The 20,433-nt window shown below is 41.3% G+C and overlaps 2 protein-coding genes across 6 annotated transcripts in view; one reads left to right on the top strand and one right to left on the bottom strand.

The window, feature by feature from the left end:
* LOC111871792 (trafficking protein particle complex subunit 13) overlaps positions 1-20,433 on the bottom strand; it is a 74,023-nt gene that overhangs the window by 16,200 nt on the left and 37,390 nt on the right. For 3 of the 5 annotated variants that reach the window (XM_023865132.2, XM_023865133.2, XM_023865136.2), the window contains exons 1-2: positions 1,595-1,809; positions 1-169 (exon numbers count right to left, since the gene is read on the bottom strand). In XM_023865132.2, coding sequence (XP_023720900.1) covers positions 1-169; positions 1,595-1,637 — 212 coding nt within the window. In that variant the 5' untranslated portion in view covers positions 1,638-1,809. Of the gene's footprint in view, positions 170-1,342; positions 1,409-1,594; positions 1,810-20,433 lie in introns of those variants that run through there. The other 2 variants (XM_023865135.2, XM_023865134.2) reach the window with 2 other exon arrangements.
* LOC111871793 (hemicentin-1-like) overlaps positions 6,676-20,433 on the top strand; it is a 475,354-nt gene continuing 461,596 nt past the window's right edge. The window contains exon 1 of the mRNA XM_023865137.2: positions 6,676-7,024. Within this exon, the coding sequence (XP_023720905.1) occupies positions 6,994-7,024 (31 nt within the window). The 5' untranslated portion in view covers positions 6,676-6,993. The remainder of the gene's footprint in view (positions 7,025-20,433) is intronic.

Raw genomic sequence — 20,433 nt, 5'->3', positions numbered from 1 at the left:
CCAAAACTCTGTGGCAGTAACAGAAATTGCCCTGCAGCCAAAGTTTCTATCCCAGGGACCGATGTGATATCATTCTTGAGGTCATTGTTTAAAAGATTTCCAGGGAGATCTTTAGAATCACTGGTAACAATAGCAGGACTACACAAAGTTGGTCTTGTCAGACGCATCACTAAAACAGAAACAGACAAATCTTACATGACATTTCTCATGATAACTGAAATATGTATTGACATAAAAACTGTTTCTACAATCATGAAACTTCCATTGTATTTATATCCATACTCTTAAACACTGACAGAACTGAGAAAACTAGAGATAACTAGAGATCATCAGCTACCTTCAGTATATTTTTGGCTACCATCAATTAGCTAGGTCTTGTTTTTTTTGCCTGTTAGCTCAGGCAGCATCATTACTGATGTAAGTAAGGAAACAGAAAAACAATGAATTAAACTTGAGACTAACTAAATCTTGGTAGCAGTATTTCCTCCGCAACCAATAATATGAATATAGAATGATGATTCAATCACAACAGTCATGTTTGTGAGAATGTTTAGCAAAATTGAAAGATATGAATGTTATTAGCGTAAAATATGCTTTAAGGAACATGTCCTACCAGTTACGGCTTTAGAACTGTTTGACTTTAAGAAATGGCCATAGCAGCACATGGCCCATAAATTCCAACTGCACTACCTGCATCTCTTTGACACGGCTTTAACCCTAACGCTGATACAATATACCCATGATCTCTCTCCATCTTCCCCCTTTCTCTCTCTCACGTGCACGCACGCACACATCACATACAAACCTACACACCACCAGTCCCTAACAGCTCAATATTTCACCCACTAGGGGCCACGATAAAGCCACAGAACTTCACATTATCCACTAATATTTTGAAAACTTACATTATTTTGTTAATAAGAAACACAGCATATTATGATCGTAAAGTTAAAAAAAATAATTACTATCTTATGTTTACAGACACCCAGAGAAAGCAAGTGTAAGAGTGCCACACATACAAAACAATATAACTAACGCCAATGCCATTCATTCATTTATTCACATTCCATAAAATCCTTACATGGTTTAAATAACCAACAGATATAGAAATCGTCATAACCATACCATATATCACTGTACTTTAACAAAATATCACTTCTAACTTCAGGGGAGATTTGCGTCCCAGATATTTTAATCCTTGTTATATACATGTGGTTTGTAAACTTTTCTTTTAATGAGAGATCCAACTGATGATGGTCTTGTCTGGACTTTAGCAATATGTAGTTAACATAAGCAATGAACAAGATATACTTATATGGCAACTTGCATCTTAAATTCGAACCTGAAGAAGATTAATCTCCTCTTTCTACAATAAAACTAGGTCCACAGGACATGAATTAACACTTTAGATTTTGTTAATTTTTATAATATTTGTGTACAATTCATTGTAAATGAGTTTTATGAGGTCCCATTCAATATTATGGATGTACTATGCTTTTTGGAATTCTGTTACTTCATACATCATACGTATAATACTGTCACTCTTGTGAGATGTACATCATTCTTGTGTTAATCTGCATGATGAATACATAACCTTTCAAGGCTAGAAGGTGCTCATTTGTATCCCGTCCTTCCATTTTAAATCGATTTATTAAACATCTACCGTTATACCCCTACACTGTCCGCAGGTCTACAAAAGAAGTTCACATCACTGATACCGACAACTTGAACGAACTTGAATACTTCAAAACACTTTGGAACCTTCTTCCATATTCATTCCGACTCTTCCCTTAGACACACAAAATAACAACAAATATGTTTAGGTCAATATTATGCCAGGCGCCGACTCTGCCCTCTACTTTCCGCCTTCAGGATATTGCTCACAAATTTCTGCAGCCATCATTGAGAGCTAAGTCGGTAAGAAGGTTAACTACCATCTGATTTACCTATCGTATTTTTCTGTGGTACTAAGCCCCCTCGCATCCAGAGTTCACAGCAATGAATCATATTACCATCCCGATCTCTTGTACTGGAAGAGGTCCTTACTCCGTTTTTTGAAATGAGTTTACTTATATCATCTCACTCATATCAAATTAAATTTTCTCAGCAGTGCCTGTAAAGTATGTTTATCCACATTAGTACAACATCCCCTTACTGAAATGCGCTGGACCACTCTAAATTACATCATACATAGAAGACGTATTCATTGGTGTTTAGAGAAGGTGACACTGGGTGAACCAGAATGAAAAGTTTATTTGCATGAAAAATATTTGTACTCAACTTTGGAACTTTTTTCCACTCTTGAAAGCTACATAGAACATAATTTTTCACTTATTAATTGCAGTAGTATGATGAACCTAAAGAATTTTATGTGCACATTTGTTAATAAAACCGACACTGAATTTAATAATATATCAAAAGTAATATGATAATTGCCCATGTTAGATGGGTTCTTTGTCACCACGGTATGGCATGTCCTCAGGTTGTGGATAGGGGAGACGCCCTCCAGGTTCAGGAGGGTAGCTGGGAATATATTGAAAAATCAGTCATGGACAGCCAACAAGGTGTGGCCCTCCAGCTTTATCGCCACTGCTTTCCAATTTTGCTTTAGAATTTGTCATTAGGAAGCTCCAGGAAAACCAGGTGGGACTGAAATTAAATGGGACATATCAGCTGTTGGGCTATGTCGAAGATGTGAATCTACTGGATGATAATATAAATACCATAAAGAAAACACACAAACTTTATTGACGCAAGTTAGGAGGTTGGTGTAGAAGTAACACAGAGAAAACTAAGTATATGTTGCTACCCCACCAGCAAAATGCAGGGCAAAATCCTGACATAAAGATAGGAAACAGATGTTTTTTTGAAAATGTGTCACAGTTCATATATTTGGGAACGACTGTAACAAATCAAACCCTGATTGAGAAGGAAATCAAGAGGAGATTTAACATGGGTAATACTTGCTACCATTCAGTCCAGAACCTTTGGTCTTCTCATCTGCTGTCCAAAAACATAAAAATTAGAATATACTGTACAAAATTATGATTTTGCCTTTGGTCCTGTATGGGAGTGAATCTTGGTATATGACATTAAGGGAGGAACATAGACTGAGGGTGTTTGAGAACAGGGTGCTGAGGAAAATATTTGGACCAAAGAGAGATGAATGACGGGAGGCTGGAGAAAATTTCATAACAAGGAGCTTCATAACATGTACTCGTCTCCAAGTATAATTAGAATGATCAAGTCAGTGAGGATGAGGTGGTCAGGGCATGTAGCATGAATGGGGAGAATAGAAATGCATATAGGATATTGGTGGGAAAGCCAGAAGGAAAGAGACCACTGGGAAAACCAAGGCGTAGGTGGGTGGACAATATTAAAATGGATCTTAGAGAGATAGGATGGGATGGTATGGATTGGATTGATCTGGCTCAGGATAGGGACCAATGGAGGGTTCTTGTAAACACGGTAATGAACCTTCGGGTTCCATAAAATGCTGGGAAATTCTTGAGTGGCTGCACAATTTACAGTTCACTGTTACAGAGGCACTAGGATTCTCAGTCTTCACTAGCCGTGTATTGGAAACGGATTTATAAAAGTCTTGTTGCTCCTTCAAGTCACACATGAAGTCTTCTTTTCACAGACTAATTCTCTTCTTCTCATTATTCCGCAACTGCCAATTCTGAAGAGTAGACTCAGTTAAATTCCTCTGCTCCCAAGCTGCCTAGCAACGATGTCCTATTGTTGCGCGAGTTGGCTTCCGCGGGAATGTGTTTACCAAGTAGTTGCCTATCAATGGGTCTATACATCACATTAGCTGCCATATATACATGGCAACTAACGTTTAAATGTAAATGTTTCCTTAGATCGAAACATGTTGAAAATAATCATGTAAAGGATAAACGTAAATTTGTCCCTGTGTTTAGCTAATTAAGCACTACGTCATGAAGTCATATGGGGAGTGGATATATGATTTAATTAATTATGTAATAAATTTTATTTATATTGGAGATATATTGTGAAGAACTCTGTTAACATACGGTGCATACTACAACCGGGTTTTTTAAAATTGGCCGTCCTTTAAAATCCAGACCTAAATAATCGATCGAAGAGTCCTAGAGCATTTAAACTTGGTAGATTAATCCAATATTACAATTTTCTTCTTCAGAGTAAAAACAGTGTAACAGTATTACACATTTGAGTAGTTACACGTTCCAGTATTATTTTATTCCAATTTCTTCGGAAGTTACTGAAAACGCAGCTTAGTTAATGGTGATTAGTTTATATTCTTTGTACAAATGGTGACACAGAAAATTAGCCAGAAAAGTAGTAGCATTTCTAGAAAGATCGAGTGATAAGTACATTCAAATTCAATTTTTGAGCTAATTTTTGTTTTGGCAGCAAATGGAGGACCCACTCTTTACATTTACCACGGATGTTTCACCCCCTCCACACTCTTGCTATTGCAGACAATTCACGTACCGTATTGGTGAACAGTTGGATGATAATAAAATAGATTGTGAAATGTTTGCACCGAGCAGGACTTTGTAGCAGGACTTGTATTCAAGACGTGCTCGGTTCGAATATCGGCCTCTATTGTTGCGTTCGTACGTTGCTTAGAGATTGCACTGGTACTGTTGGGTCTACAGAGCCGTTGCCTTGTAAAAGCCGTTTCTCTGTATCTATTATTCTAATTTCGAGGCCTTATATCACATTACTCAGGCCATAAATGGACCGTTGTACCAGACCAGGATGCTTGATGGGGGGACAAACATTTTGGAGGTATTTTACTTACTACATGCGTGCTACGTGCACCTTTAGTTCCATCTCTCTTGGTTTCAGTACCTTAATATTGCTGGCCCTAACTGGAGGATGCAAGTAATGAAGCTGTTTCTTAAATATCGAACTTTATCTTCTTCTTACTTCATTTTCGTCGCACCCAAATGCTGAGGACGTTACCGGATTCAGAACTGTCACGCTGACGGTAGCGGTAGCAGCAGTGGAAGTGCTAGGTGCTGGAGAGTACGTATGTCTGTGTGAGTAGGGGGGGGGGAAGGCCGAGGAGTGAAGCGCTGGTTATGTGACCCTGGGAACTGGACTGATGGCAACGCTTGTTTCTTATCCGTTATAATGAAAACTGTACTGCGCTAACGGCAAACATTACGTTCCGAAGATGAATCTGCAGTGTGGAACCCACTCGTATGTTGTCACGTGGTTGTACTGGAGTTACCAACAAAACTTCATCAACTGCATACATTATGTAATGTTGAAGGGGATGAGAGGGTTTTATTTGGTTCCTGTTTATGAAATGATGTTTTTTTAAAAGCATAAATAATAATGTATGTAATTATTGTGACCTCTACTTAGCGATGGTATTCCAGCTATAGAACAGATATGCAGTTCAATTGGACATAGTTTTCTTCTCGTGAAACAAAAGACGGACTTTTCGAATTTGAAGCACGTAAAGGTAAAAAGAAAAATATCATAGTGGCCCCGCGGTGTAAGGAATGAACCGTCTTCGCTCGCTCTAAAGCTGGGATCGCGGGTTCGAATCTAACTGAAGGCATGGATGTCTGTGTGTGTGTTTATTCTGTGTTTGTGCTGTTCTGTGGGTAGATGGCGGCCTTGTGATGGGCTAATCCCTCATCCAAGGAGTCCTACCAACAGTGTATAGGATTAGAAATACTGCAAAACGGCCAAGTTCCAACAAAAGGACTGCAGAATCATACATAAATAACTAAATAAAGGCAAAAAAGTTAAAGTTTTCCCTCTGCTTAACTAACTAATCACTGTGTCATAAAGATAAATGGCGGAGTGGGATGAACAGGTTGAAAATTCCCATGTCTGACTTGAAGGCAAAATGAACCTAGTAACCTCTCTCAATGGCCGCGCCATAGCTCAAGCGGTTAGTCGCTGGCTTCCCACCGGGGAGGCCCGGGTTCGATCCAGGGTCTGGTCAAGTGGGATTTGTGGGGGACAAAATGGCGCTGGGGCGGGTTTTCTCCGAGTACTTCGGTTTCCCCTGCCAATCTTCATTCCACCAAATTCTCCATCATCATAATCACCCGGGCAGGCTACAATAGGCCAATCAGTGGCCGCCGTGCCGAGTGGACCCAGTTGAACTCCACCCCCCACTAAGCGAACATCTCTCATGCACAGAATTATGATATTGTAAGAGATGAGATATGCAGTTGTTAAGCAGAAATGTCCTCACTGGATATCACCTAATTTCGACCATAAGACCTTCGACACAGTAGGACAGTTATGTAACAGGGAATAAAACGACAGGAACGGAAATAGAATTTAAAGTAGAAGTTAAAGCTTAAATACACACTGTAATTTAAAAATTAATTATTCGATAAGGTACTAAAGTAAGCTATATTATGTCTTTTTTCAAAAATAAATTTATGAGATACATTATGTGAATATAGACGTCTCATAGAACACGGTACATCTGTGAATGAAGTGGAGCAGGCATATACATTATTTTCTTCCTGAAATATGACGGCCTATAATAAACAATTCGTTTCTGACTGCTGAATGAATCGCTTGGTTAGGAGCGACTTTTGAAGATCCAAAGAAAGGAACGTGCGAGGTAAGAACTGAAGTGAAGGCGGGTTACGCATGCGTACTTGTGTGAAACTGGCGTCTGGCGTGTTCAGTTGCCGCGCGCGCGTGGTGTCCGATGGTCGAGTGTGAGTGCTTATCGTTCAGACAGTTTACACTCCAGAAAGAAAACATCAATTCTAGCCGCAAAGTTGTTTCAAATTCGTAATTTAGAAATGACAACATTCGTATGTAGTGCGAGTTGTAATATGGAATACTTTATGTGCTTTAGTGTGTTTTAAAAGTGGTTTTCACATTGTTCTGTGGTGTGTTGGATGAACAGATGGTTTTCTTCAGGTGTGAATACAAAACTAAAATCAGTGTCTCATTGAAGTTTAAGAAGCTGATACCAGAATTACTTCCACACTTCTAGAAGTTTAGGAGATAATGGATTTTGTTACGGCAAACCTATTTGAAGGTAGGCTTAATTTGTAATATACGTGTATAACGTCTCACGTTAGATCCTGTTGATTCCCTTCTAAACTTCTGTTACGCGCTGCACACATTTTAGGCTGTCTTTGATGGTGTATTAGACAGATTGTGGCCCCATTTTACTGACAGCGTTAAACCTAAGTTGTGATTATACACTGAGCTGTCAGCCTACATCATACCGTAACGGTCATTTTTGTCCCATATTCTGTGTAATCGAATTTGCAGTTTAGTAGAATACGTGGAATTAATTAATATATTTATGCTATAAACCGAAGGATCACGCGGTAGTGTAGTTGGTTGAGGCACTATGCTACAAGCCGGAAGGTCGTGTGATCGAATCCCGACGAGGTCATTGATTTTTTTCAATTTACGTAATCCTTCCAGCCGCACCATGGCCCTGGTGTCGACTCAGCCTCTAACAGAAATGAGTAATAGGAATCTTCCTGGGGGGTAAAGGGCGGCCGGCGCGTAGGGCTGACAACCTTACCGCCATCTATTAGCCGATTGTCTAGAAAATGTGAGAACCTCAATATCTCACAACCCTATGGGCCTCCACGGCCTGTTACAGGGATACCTTTACTTTTAATTACTTTTATATTATAAACGGAAAGTAAACACATTAATTATTTCGGTGTTGTAGTTACGTCACACAAATAAGATGTCACTAGTGAACCGTAGAAGTTGGGCCACTGGTGACGCTCGAGACATGCATTTGAATGGTGAACTTTTCATATTTCGGTTCTGTTATCGGATTTGACTGAGGTTTTCGTGGTTCTTCTCAATACCTCCAGATAAAATGCACGATAGTATGCCATTTAAGCCACACCGATTCTTTCAATTTTTTATCCGCCTTTGTATTGGTTGATATTTTCTCTTCATAGAGTAAAGGAACCTCAATCGAATCCCGATACGGAGACTGACTGATGTGTGTCGTGAATTTCGTCCACATTACCCTCCCTCTGCCGGCGTTATTTAACGAATAAATTTATGGAAATGTTAAAATTAAGCACACTGTTATACATAACGTGCGTGTTATCTTACACATCAGTAATCGAGCATCAGAAACTACTGTACAGTCATCCAAGTATGTTATTTCCGTCTCCATAGGCAACAAATTATTTAAGTCAAGATTGCAGAATACGAAAAGGGAAGTTTATATTAATGAAACGCCCTTTTATTTTTCTTATATATATTTTTTTTCCCTTGGCACTACAGCCCCAGTGGGCCTAGGCCTACCTCCATGAACTTCTCCTTTCACTTTCGGTTTTTCTAGATCTTACACATTCGGTAGGACTGCTTGGGCGGGTGATCAGCTCGTCGCAAGGCCTCTACCTGTACACAAACCCATAAAAACGCACACACACAAACTAAAGATCCATGCCCTGAGTGGGATTCGAACCCACGATCCCGGTTTCAAAGCGAGCGAAGACAGTACATGCCTTAGATCTCTCGGCTACCGTGACCGGCATTTTTCTTATATAGATTTCTGAAATAATTTGTAACTCATCTACAGAGAAGGTTTGGATAGCAGTAACTATCTAGACTTGCACTTTGGACGTCTGTGTTTCGAATATTGGGAGGGCGATCAGCTCTTATGATGGAGATTTTCGTTATTCTCCTCAGACATCCTAGGCAGTGGACATGCTAATGTGCTGAAGTAGGCTACAGGTGTCTTTGTTCATGCACGTCTTACGGTCTCATTCAGCGATGTATTAATATAAAGTAAACGGTTGAAACTGAATGGATATATAGCATAATAAATAAATTAAACTGGTTTGATTAAAATGTATAAATGATAACTTATGAAATTCATACATGCTATTAATTATTGGTAGCTTATTAGTGAGTTATCCCCCCCCCCCTTTGGAACTACAGCCACAGTGGGCCTAGGCCTACCTCCATGAACTTCTCCGTTCACTTCGGTTTTTCTAGATCTTACACATTCGGCAGGACTCCTTGGGCGGGTGATCAGCTCGTCGCAAGGTCTCTACCTGTACACAAACACAGAAAAACGCACACACACAAAGTAAACATCCATGCCCTGAGTGGGATTCGAACCCACCATCCCAGGTTCCAAGCGAGCGAAGACAGTACATGTAATGAGTTATCAGAATATATAATATTCCACAATAAGACTGATAACGCATCCAATGATAACAGGAGTATTCCTAAGTCAACGTTACCTTACAGGACTGATTGTAGATATTAATGTTCCACATTTTTGTTACTAGTTAATTGTGGGTGTGAGTGTGGTGGTGGTAACTTATATTTTATGAACAGATGAATAAAGTACCGCCCACAGTCCAGTCTGATGAGAAGGGAGAGGTTTACAGGTTATAAAGCGACACTGTATCAACTACAGCAGTTATTTAGCTTTGAAAGCTATCAGTGGTTGGCGCATTCGGTGAAATTTGAAAGAACTGGGGAGTAAGATGCAGTGACCTACTGGAAGGTAATATCTCTGTACATTTCTGAAGTGACTGGGGGAAACCACGGAACATCCAAACCACGATAGGCGATATAGCAGACAAGATTACTTCCATAGTAAAAATGCAAGTTTTCTTCAGTATATTCGTACTTTAGTGAGATACCACGTATTTTCGTGGATAATTTCAGAAGGACACCACGATGTTCAGTCAGGATGGGTAATTTCAGATTCGAATTCGGCTGTGCCAGGTCAAATGCTTCGGTTCTGAATTACTTAAATCCATGAAAGGACGCAATTACGAATTCAAATGATGTCAACTCGTTTCACTTTATGGGAAATGTTGGATGACTAAACTGCAGCCACCTGCTCACCTGAAAATGGAAGCAGTACGTTCCTCCGAAACGTCGGTTAACACGATATCTACACGGCGCCACATCTCAGAAGACGGCATTCTTCATAGTCACCGCCGTGAAAACCTCAAATCTTACATTGAAGTAACTGTTTCCCGCGGGATATTTTCTTGTCCCCAAACGGCTACTCATTTTAAGTATTAGCCTATTCCGACTAACTGACTGACAGACAGACTCCACTCTTCAAAGTGACAGGCAGAACTTAATCCGAAAATACCAACTCTCCTTAAACTTAAGAGCTGCGAAAGTTCCAGCTAAGAAAATGCACATCTCATATCTATTGGGAGGTTCCTTGCGTGGGGTGTATACTGTATCCCCCGTGAATGTTGCGGAGGGGCCATGCTATCAACGCGAGGTATGAGAAAGTACACTAGACAGATTGGCGGGGCTGAACAAAATATCGAAACGGCTCGGTAAACACGTTCCGGGGGAAACGGATACGGAAGCAACAATAGAATGAGTTTTCTATGTGGTCCGTGCCGAGATGTTATAATCAGGACAGTTGGAGCAATGGGTTCAGTTGTCAGTTGAGACCTGAGTTTTGTACAGCAGGCTGTGAAAATAGGACTTGAGAGCGTAAATTGCAGAAGCTCCATTGTTAGAAGCCGTTGCCAGGGAACGGACGGTGAAGACACAGCAGGCTGGAAAAAGGCTTAGCCGATGCTGTAGTGTTTTGTGAAGATTTTTGGGGAGATTGACGATAGCGCTGTAATTACTTGTGGCGGGTGGTGAACCTCGGTAAATTAATGTAGTGACCGGTGCATCTCTCAATGAGTGTCAGCCGTTACAACAGCAAGACTGCCATTGTGCAGAGTGCGTTGCAGACAAGCGCGCATGAATACGGTCACGGCCTACTTTCGCATATGCCTGCCGAAGAAGTATTAATAACGCGAAACGTAACATTATTAATTCTGCAGCGGTTTCCTGAATAATGGGGTATGCGGTAGCACAGCGCTACAAGCAGGAAGGTTGCGGGTTCGATGAATGACGAGGTCATTGGATTTCTCAATTGACCTAATCCTTTCAGCCGCACAACGGCCCTGGGGTTGACTCAGCCTCGTAACAGAAATGAGTATCAGGAATCTTCCTGGAGGTAAAAGGCGGCCGGTGCGTAAGGCTGACCTCACCGCCATCTCTGAGTAGACTGTCTAGAAAATGTGGGAGCCTCGGTGTCTCACAACCATATGGACCTCCACGAACTGTTACACCAGTAGTTTTAACCCCTTTCTTATACCTACCTGAATATTTTTGCGTCTGTACACTACCGAAGGATAATTACGTAATTAGGTGTGGAGGTGATGTGGTAGTGAATTTTTCCAGTTTCAACCAACATTAAATTCGGCCATGTAATTTTCTAATGACTGCGCATTCGAATGCCCTCGGCCCTCTTATGGTGAAGTAGCTGCGTGAAGTTGCGAAGGCGATATGGGTTCACTGCTTGGAGACATACGTCTGTTTCATATTGCGCCTGCAGATACTTTCCGACGATGTATGTAATGCGCGAACTGAGCTGAGAGGCCTTTAATTGAAGCATTCGAGACGTTACATGATACCAAAATTTCGTTGATTGCTTTTTATCTCTGCTGTGACGCAAGATTCAGCCTCGACTGGGCTGCGTCTTCACTCTACATAGAGAAACAGGCTCAAGTATCATGAGGCAGAACATCAAGTAAGCTTTAAGGATCTAGATGAAGTTGATGAATAAACAAACATGGCATGTTTTTCGAGGATTAACATCTTTCAGTGAGCCAGTTTCGTTAAGTGCCACGACAGAATGGCAGTAAGCCCCAGAGTGAGCACAGGGCTTCAGTTCGGTGAAACGAATTTTATAAAATTGACGATGCGGGGAAAGTGACAGCTGCAACATGCAGCTGTACCAGGAAACTTTTCATATTATTTCATTCTATTTTAGAATCTGTCATGTTACTCACATTTTATTGCCTGCGGATGGACTGCGAGTATAAACTCGACAAAATGTTCAGTTTGTATGCAGCCTACACAACGAACTGTTAGGAAAACTGAATTCTTGCTCGTTGTGGCCATTATCCATCATTTTGAATACAACGCAAATAGAGACTTATAATTTATTTCGTTTACAGAAAAAATTGTTCATTGAACAAAACGTCTTACACGTAACAGAATACAGACCTCACTGAGACACAACACTGTTGATTCAAACGTTGTTTCTGAGGTAATGATGAAATACAGAGGTTAACGCTGCTATTCAGTTTGAGTAACTTTGATGTATTTGATTTGCATTTGCAATGTAATGTGTAATGTTATATCCCTTGTTTGAATAAATTCTGATCAATTACTAACGATTTATACTTTGAAGATTTTCAGTCTCTACCTTAAAGTGGCTAAGGTTACTCATTTCGAAATTTCACAGGTTCACGATAGGGTCAAGTGGTGGGAATTCATGAATATAACAATGAACCTGGGGTTCTCTAAAAGAGGGAATTCAGTGACTAACGGAGTGAGTGTTGTACCTTCTCAAAGAGGGTTCTGAATCATACTGATGGTTGTATTTGAAGAGCCTGTGGAGTGGAGCCAGACAGTCCAGAGGGATTTCTCTGTGCACGTCGATCTAATTTGCGTTATACTATCCATTAGTAATGCCGACAGTACTTGGTGTGTTGTAGATATCCTTGCAGTGGATTCCGCAGAAGAGAAAAACAAATTCGGTTTGATGTACTACCTTCACAGAAGTAAACGTGATTCTGGGTATGTGAGGAGGTGAATCTTCCTTCATCTTCCCCACAGCGAGGGGAATCACAAATCGAAGATAGAGTTGTCGTAGGAATAAGGAACGCGACAGGCGGACAGTGTCACCGTACTCTGTTCAGCGGAGTTATTGGCCATTAATTAACGATTACATTCATTAGTCCGTGATATATTTTTTTCCTTGGCACTACAGCCCCAGTGGGCCTAGGCCTACCTCCATGAACTTCTCCGTTCACGGTCCGTGATATTACTGTAAATAATTTGAATCGAATATTTTTTTCTTTGCACTACAGCCCCATTGGGCCTAGGCCTACCTCTATGAACTTCTCCGTTCACTTCGGTTTTTCTAGATCTTACACATACGGTAGGACTCCTTGGGCGGGTGATCAGCTCGTCGCAAGGCCTCTACCTATACACAAACACAGAAAAACGCCCACACACAAACTAAACATCCATGCCCTGAGTGGGATTCGAACCCACGATCCCGGTTTCCAAGCGATCGAAGACAGTACATGCCTTATACCGCTCGGCTACCGTGACCGGCGAATTGAATATTATAATTACATATTTTCAGATAACATATATTAATAATATTGTCACGTGATGGAGTGAATATAAACGGGATTTGGAGTGGTAATCGGGTTTATTGGACTCTTTGATACAGGACGTGACTACACTTTGCAGTTCACTGTTAACACACAGACTAATGTACACGGTCATGTCTTCACTGCCGTTGCTTGGTAGCGGCTTCGAACATGGACGTTCCCCTTCCTCTGGGTTCCCGAACCGACACCGGCCTCAGTTATCAGCTTCTAACAACAGCAGCTCACAACGACTGAGCCCCAGCAGCCCTCTCACTTACTGACTGACTGATTAAAACTAGTTCAATGTTATGTTACGACCAACTGTCAGTCGGCAGGTCTCTCTCTGTGTCAAGCACGCATCCGTGGCCCAATACCAGATTTTTTGTTACTGTCAGACTGTTGCGGGTTTATTGATGTGGGGCGCCCTCTCTAACGGGAGGACGCGTTTGTCGTTTACATTGCTGCTGGCCATCACCAGCGCAGTCATTCTCGAGACGGAGTCCTGTTACTGTCTCCGATTCTAAACTCCCCTAACATGGAGGGCCAGGTCCCCGTATATATAGGCATAATTGAGAGATTCTTCAGACTGCATAAGTCAGACGTGTCATTCAGAAGGAGTTCAGTGTGTGAGCTGTTATAATTGACTGTAATTGTAAAGAAGTGCCAATATACCCAATCATCAAATCCAGAACATAGTCAAATATTAGTCACGAAAACCATTATACACGTGAGAATACATTGTTGACAATAGTGACGTGACGTATCGGCAGGCCAATTTCGTGTGTCCAAAAGGGAAACTGTTGACAGTAGTTACAGGTTTCAATGCCGACAGTATTAGCCCAAATTCTGTGTAACTGAAAATCAAATTATTAGTCTGGTTCTGGAATGAACGAAATAGAATTCCTACGTACGAGTATAAGTAGGTAGGGTAGTTGGTTGAGGCACTATGCTATAAGCCGGAAGGTCGCGGGTTCAAGTCCTGATTGGGTCATTGGATTTTTTAAGTTGACCTAATCCTTCCAGCCGCGCTATGGCCCTGGGGTCGACTCAGCCTGTAACAGAAATGATTACCAGGAATTAATTAAATACGTTTCCTGGGGAGTAAAGCGCGGCCGGCGCGTAAGGCTGATAACCTTACCGCCATCTTTGAGCCGACTGTCTAGATACTGTGGGAACCTCAACATCTCACAACCCTATGGGCCTTCACGGCCTATTGCAGGGATAGCTTTACTTCTTTTTTACTTTTTTTTTACGTATAAGTTGACAGACAACAGACGAATAATTTTCTTATCAGCAGATCTACTTTATAGTAATTGAACTGTCCTGCTTTCTTCTGCCAGTAATTAGTGAAGCCTTGTATCATACGCATTGTAGTTTCCCCTTACTGAGTAATTTGGCGCAGTGTGGTAATGCCTTAAATACTGTAACAATATAAAGAGAAGAATATCAATAATGGGGCTTCTTATTGTACGTATGTCCTTCTCCAGTTCATTGTTACTTCATTTCTGCTACACGCAGACATACGTGTATTTCTGAATACACTCGGTCTCTTTTCTACTGGGTGCAGAACAGGCGACACTTTTAATTGCCTACATTGTAATTCTTCCAGTATTTATGCGGGATACAGAGAGATAACACATTCTGAAGTGAATGATTAGAAAGTCTTTTCAGAGATACCAGATGCGTTCTTGTTGAGTTAAACTTACTCTGTAAGGCTCACAGAAGGACCTGACAATATTGGAAGCGAAATCTTGACACTTCACTAGGATCAAAGTACAATTACACCAGCTTCATTTGTTTCCCGACCGACTGCAGCAACCAGCGTACATAATTTGAGATGGTTTATATAAAGTTTAATTATCTTTGAAAGACAGTTTTGTCTCGTATAAAGTTCGGAGTTTGCTAACAGATTATTAATTAACGTTGAAAGGCAGGACAGACAGAGGACGAATTAGTCTGAATTTTACTGCCTTTTGGAATGCGACGTAGTGTAATGCGGAATTTATTCAGGGACGTTTCGAAAGAACGTGTTCCTTCTAGGTTCGGGGTAGAAGCTGCATTCTTTTACGTATGGACCAATTGAAAGCAAGATAATACAATTAAGAAATTGTTCATCTTTTTTGTTTCTGATATGAAAGTTCACTCTTTTTCGGGGGGCCGCGCCATAGCTCAAGCGGTTAGTCGCTGGCTTCCCATCGCGGCGGCTCGGGTTCGATCTCGGGTCTGGTCAATTGCGATTTGTGTTGGACAAGGTGGCGCTGGGGCAGGTTTTCTTCGAGTACTTCGGTTTCCCCTGCCAATCTTCATTCAACCAATTGCTCCACAATCACCCTCACCTATCATCTGGGGCTGGTACAATAGGCCAGAAGTGGCCGCAGTACAAGGGACTTAGTCCCACCCCACTAGCAATAAAACAAAAAAAAAACTACTCTTTTTCTTAAGCGCAGAAAGTAGTAATTCTTTTTTATATGCGCACGTTAAATTAATGGCTGCCAAGGTAAGATCAGGGCCTTATGTACAGCGGACAGCCACGTGTCATGGTATGAAAACCAATACGTTTATCTGGATCTTACTTCTTAGCTATTCATTGTCGTCCTCTTATTCACTATATCATAGTTCCAACTACGCTAAATTTATGCAGAAATCTAAGCTAACGCTCTGGCTGGTCAGTAGTTCCTTATTCAATCATGCTGTTTGAGTTTTATTACTTATATAAACGGTTTAGTTGTCCCTTTTCTTGAAATAATTAAGTACCAGGCCATGAAGACGGGGGGGGGATTGAGGTATAGCTCCACCATTCTTGATTTCCTCACTAGACGGAGGTGAGCTCTTAGCTTCATGTCTCACCCGCTTTATCTCTAGGGAAATCGTCCCCTATACTCGTTGGATGCCGGTCACGGTAGCCGAGCGGTCTAAGGCATGCACAGTCTTCGATCGCTCGGAAACCGGGATAGTGGGTTCGAATCCCACTCAGGGCATGGATGTTTGTGTGCGTTTTTCTGTGTTTGTCTACAGGTACAGGCCTTGCGACGAGCCGATCACCCGCCCAAGGAGTCCTACCTTATGTCTAAGATCTAGAAAAACCGAAGTGAACGGAGTTCATGGAGGTAGGCCTAGGCCTATTGGGGCTGTAGTGCCAAGGGGGGGAGATACTCATTGGATACAAGGCTGGGTAGGCCCTGAAGCCGATCTGAACATTGTGGAGCAGAGAGAAATTTCTTGACTTCTCCGGGAATCGAACCCTGGCTTTCCAAGCTGAACTGTAGCTGCTTCCCGTTACTTGTAAGTCAGTTAAAATAGTAGGACTATCGTGCATTCAGGGTAACTGGATCCAGTAGCCGATTTTTCTTATTTAAATCAACAACCCCGACAGTCATCTGAGATCTCTCGTGGATTTATTCTCTAGGTGTAGGTGAAATGCTAAGTTTTATTCTGTCAGTTCCTTCCCAGTTACTTTACTTTTTACCGTAAACAGGTCTTCAATCTCATTAGCCGCTTGCAGCTGAATACCGTCTTTCAGTAACTAACGAAGATGCGCAAACAAACAGTTGCTTACCGATAAGTCTTGGTCAGCCGTAATTTAACTGTGGGAAATTGTTTCCATTACCGATGATGATTCTCTTTTCAGTTATAATACGCAAGGCTTCTTTTTCACGAGCACGTGTGGCGAGTCTTACAGATCCATTGATTTAAATGGAGATGTTTCCACAAAGCCCTACGACGGAGCAGTGAAGTTTATATTCATTTATCGCATAAACAAATTTTTGTAAAAATATTGCAGTGCAAGATACAAAAGGTACTCTCACTGGTTTGTAGTGCAACATGTTAACGAGAAATGTTTAAGGTAGGAGCTACAGACCTCCATAAGATTGATACTTTATGACGTCTAATATTTAATTCTGAAATGTGTTTGAGAAATTTGATTGTGATCAGTTTAAATTTGATATAAGATAGAGTGATGTTCAGGTGTAACATGCTGGAAGATAGATACGATTTTTCCACGAAACTGAGGTTATTCCATACACTTCTGCATAAAGCGCATGGCGTACTCTTTCTAAACAACGCTTTGATTAATTTTCATAAGGGAACAATAGAGAAAGTGATATTAAAAACGTGAAACTCTAAACATTTTATTAATATTGTGGCATGCAGCCTAAAAGCCGAAATATCTTGAGTCAGAGCGGGCGTCCATTGCTAGACAACGGCTTGTTAAACATATGGCTGGGACAACAACTTGGAATAGATCATTGCTGAGCAACGCTCGATAAACACTGCCTAAAAGCCGGAATAGCGTAGATCAGAACACAGAAGAACAGCTCGGAGATCAGACCAGAAGAGAATTGAGAAGAGATCAGAACAAAGCGGAGACCAGAACAGAAGTCGAAGAGAACAGAGAAGAAACCAGCAGAGGTAAGGACTAAGAACTAAGACACGACACCAAAATAGCGGCTGAAGAGCGAATAGCCGTTGAAGACAGAATGCGAGGGACGACAGAGTGGTCAAGTTGCACCGTGTGGAAGACCCTATTTCTGAGTGATTGTAAATGCAAACGACTTATCCAATAAATAGCTTCGCCTAATCCGGAACTCATTAATTTCTTGTCGCGTTACCTGGATACGTGACAATATTATCATATATTTGGAACTGTGGCCACTACGATACAATAATCCCAGCGGCTCTCAGTTTAGTGGGTCACGAAGCGTCTTCTGTTTTAGTGGCAAGAGCGGGAAGTCAGAGATGGACCGCCTACCCCTTTTCTTCTAAACGAAGAAAGCTGCACTGCTACAGAGGTGGCAGAACGTAGGTGGTTCTAGTGTACGTAAAATGCGTTGGTACATGTGAAGTGTGTTACAGTGGCCCCGCGGTCTAAGGCATGAACTGTCTTCTCTCGGTCGAAAGCTGGGATCGTGGATTCGAATCCCAATCAAAACATAGATGTTCTTTAGTGAGTTTTTCCTGTGTTTGCGTTGTCCTGTGTGTAGGTAGCTGCCTTGCGACGAGCTTATCCAAGGTCAAAGGAGTCATACCGACTGTGTATTGAATGAAGAAACTGAGAAATCTTACCGACTGTGTATTGAATGAAGAAACTGAGAAATCTGCCAAGTTCCAACAGAAGGACTATAGAACCATAGACAGACATATTTGTAGGGTGTAAGAATTATCAAAATATGTGGCACTTATAAAATACATACATACAAAATCTTATTTAGCATTCCTCTCCCCTAAGATTAAGTACGTAAGTGGAGGAAATTATTGTGCATTATCGGTGTAGATTTTAACTTAAAACACGAAATAAATACTGATTCCTACTTCAGAGACTGTAAAGGAAACGGTACCAGCTATTTTAAGGCTTCAAAAACTAATGATTTAGCGTAAAGATAACGTTTGTACATAATTCTCATTCAATTCCGTATACCCATGAAATTAGAGTAACTAAAATTTGCTTACACAGAACCTACAATAAAATTCGTTAAATAATCATTTAGTGAGCGCATTTTCTACTCACAATGATGTGAAACAAAAATATACTTTTTCCCCATCTTATTTCCACTTTGCCTTAAAGTAAGGCATTTAGAAGTTCCAGGAAAGCTCAAATAAAGAAAGCAGTCTTCTGGGATTTGGCACCGTGTATATGTGGTGTTAACCGACGTTTCGGAGGAACGTATCGCCCCCATCTTCAGGGTAGAAGAAAAAGTATAAGAAATCTGCAAGCGACAACACCGTCTGCTTTACCGTTTCTCACGGTGTTGTCGCTTGCAGATTTCTTATACTTTTTCTTCTACCCTGAAGATGGGGGCGATACGTTCCTCCGAAACGTCGGTTAACACCACATATACACGGTGCCAAATCCCAGAAGACTGCTTTCTTCATAGTCACCGCCGTGAAAGCCTCAAATCTTACAAAGCACAAATATGTTTAGACTTGAATGGGATCTATCAGATTTTGATCTATACTGCTGCTGCTGGAAACACGCTACTTTATTGGCTAAAATCATAGCACGAAATAAGACACAGAGGTCCTACTAGATGGCAGTGGTGAGGCTGATCTATAAGTGAATCCAGGAAAAACTAAGTAAGAGCTATATGTTATCACAGTGCAGGACAAACGCATAGTATTATCGTGTGATTTATGTGTGTGACTATAGACGAGTTTTGGAATGATGACCGGATTTACTGGACTCTTTTATACAGCGCGTGACTTCTCTTTACAGTTCAGTCACACACACACATATACAGATACCACACACGCACACTAGTGTCCACAGTCACGTCTTCACTGCCGTTACTTAGTAGCGGCTTCAAACGGCGGACGTTCCCCTTCCTCTGGGTCCCTGAACTGTCCTCGACCTCAGCTACCAGCTTCTAACACCAACAGCTCACAACAACTGAGCCCCAGAAGTCCTCTAACTCCGTGACTGACTGCAGCAGATAACTGGCCCTGCTTATAACATATGGATAAGGACAGCGTAGAAAACACCGTTCCTTTGTTCCAGTGCAATTGTTGACGTGGAAATGTGCTTGTTTGCGAGATGTTACCTAACAACGGTTAGGTAGTGTCGTTATTTATTTCGCGGCCTTTGCCTAGCAACGTGTCTACGTGCCACTTATATAAATATACGCACGAGTTCCCTAATATGCGTTAGAATACGTAACTCAAATTTTCGAAAGCACGATGCTTGTTTGCAGAATGTCTTCCATTTGTCTTGTGAGACAGAACTTCTGTCCGTATCCCCTTCCACCCCAGCCCGAACTTTGTACCGGCGCCTTGCTCTGAAAGAGAGGTTCTCTTTCGCAATCTGTAAAGTTCGCATTTCAGCTCTATTGATAGCAGCGTCATGGCTTCGAGATTTATTTCACAATTTTAAGTTGGATTTAAAGTAGCCCAACGAATCTGAAATGGCAACGTAAGTCATTCTGGGACACTTCACATTACCTGGCCTGTCTCGCCGAAGATATAGCGCACGCAAATAAATAGAGTTCGCCAGGTTTCTGTCTGACGAAGGAGGAATGAAGTAGAGGCTTTCAAAATTTAACACCAGTGGAGGAATTCGAATTTTGTGGAGGGCGGCTACAATTATGGTCGATATTGGAGTGTTTGGTAGTGTTGCGTGCAAATATTTTGACATAATAAGTGCTTACCAAATGGTAAATAATAATGGATTTACAAACGTTCTATAACATGGACGTTTCAAATTTCAATTTTCCGTAAAAGTCAGTGAAGAAGTAGGCATGGGGTGGGCCATGCAATT

The sequence above is a fragment of the Cryptotermes secundus genome, unplaced genomic scaffold, assembly GCF_002891405.2.
Source record: "Cryptotermes secundus unplaced genomic scaffold, Csec_1.0 scaffold873, whole genome shotgun sequence".
NCBI classification, from domain to species: domain Eukaryota; kingdom Metazoa; phylum Arthropoda; class Insecta; order Blattodea; family Kalotermitidae; genus Cryptotermes; species Cryptotermes secundus.
Note: the sequence above shows the minus strand (reverse complement) of the source record. Positions and strands in the feature narration are given on the sequence as shown.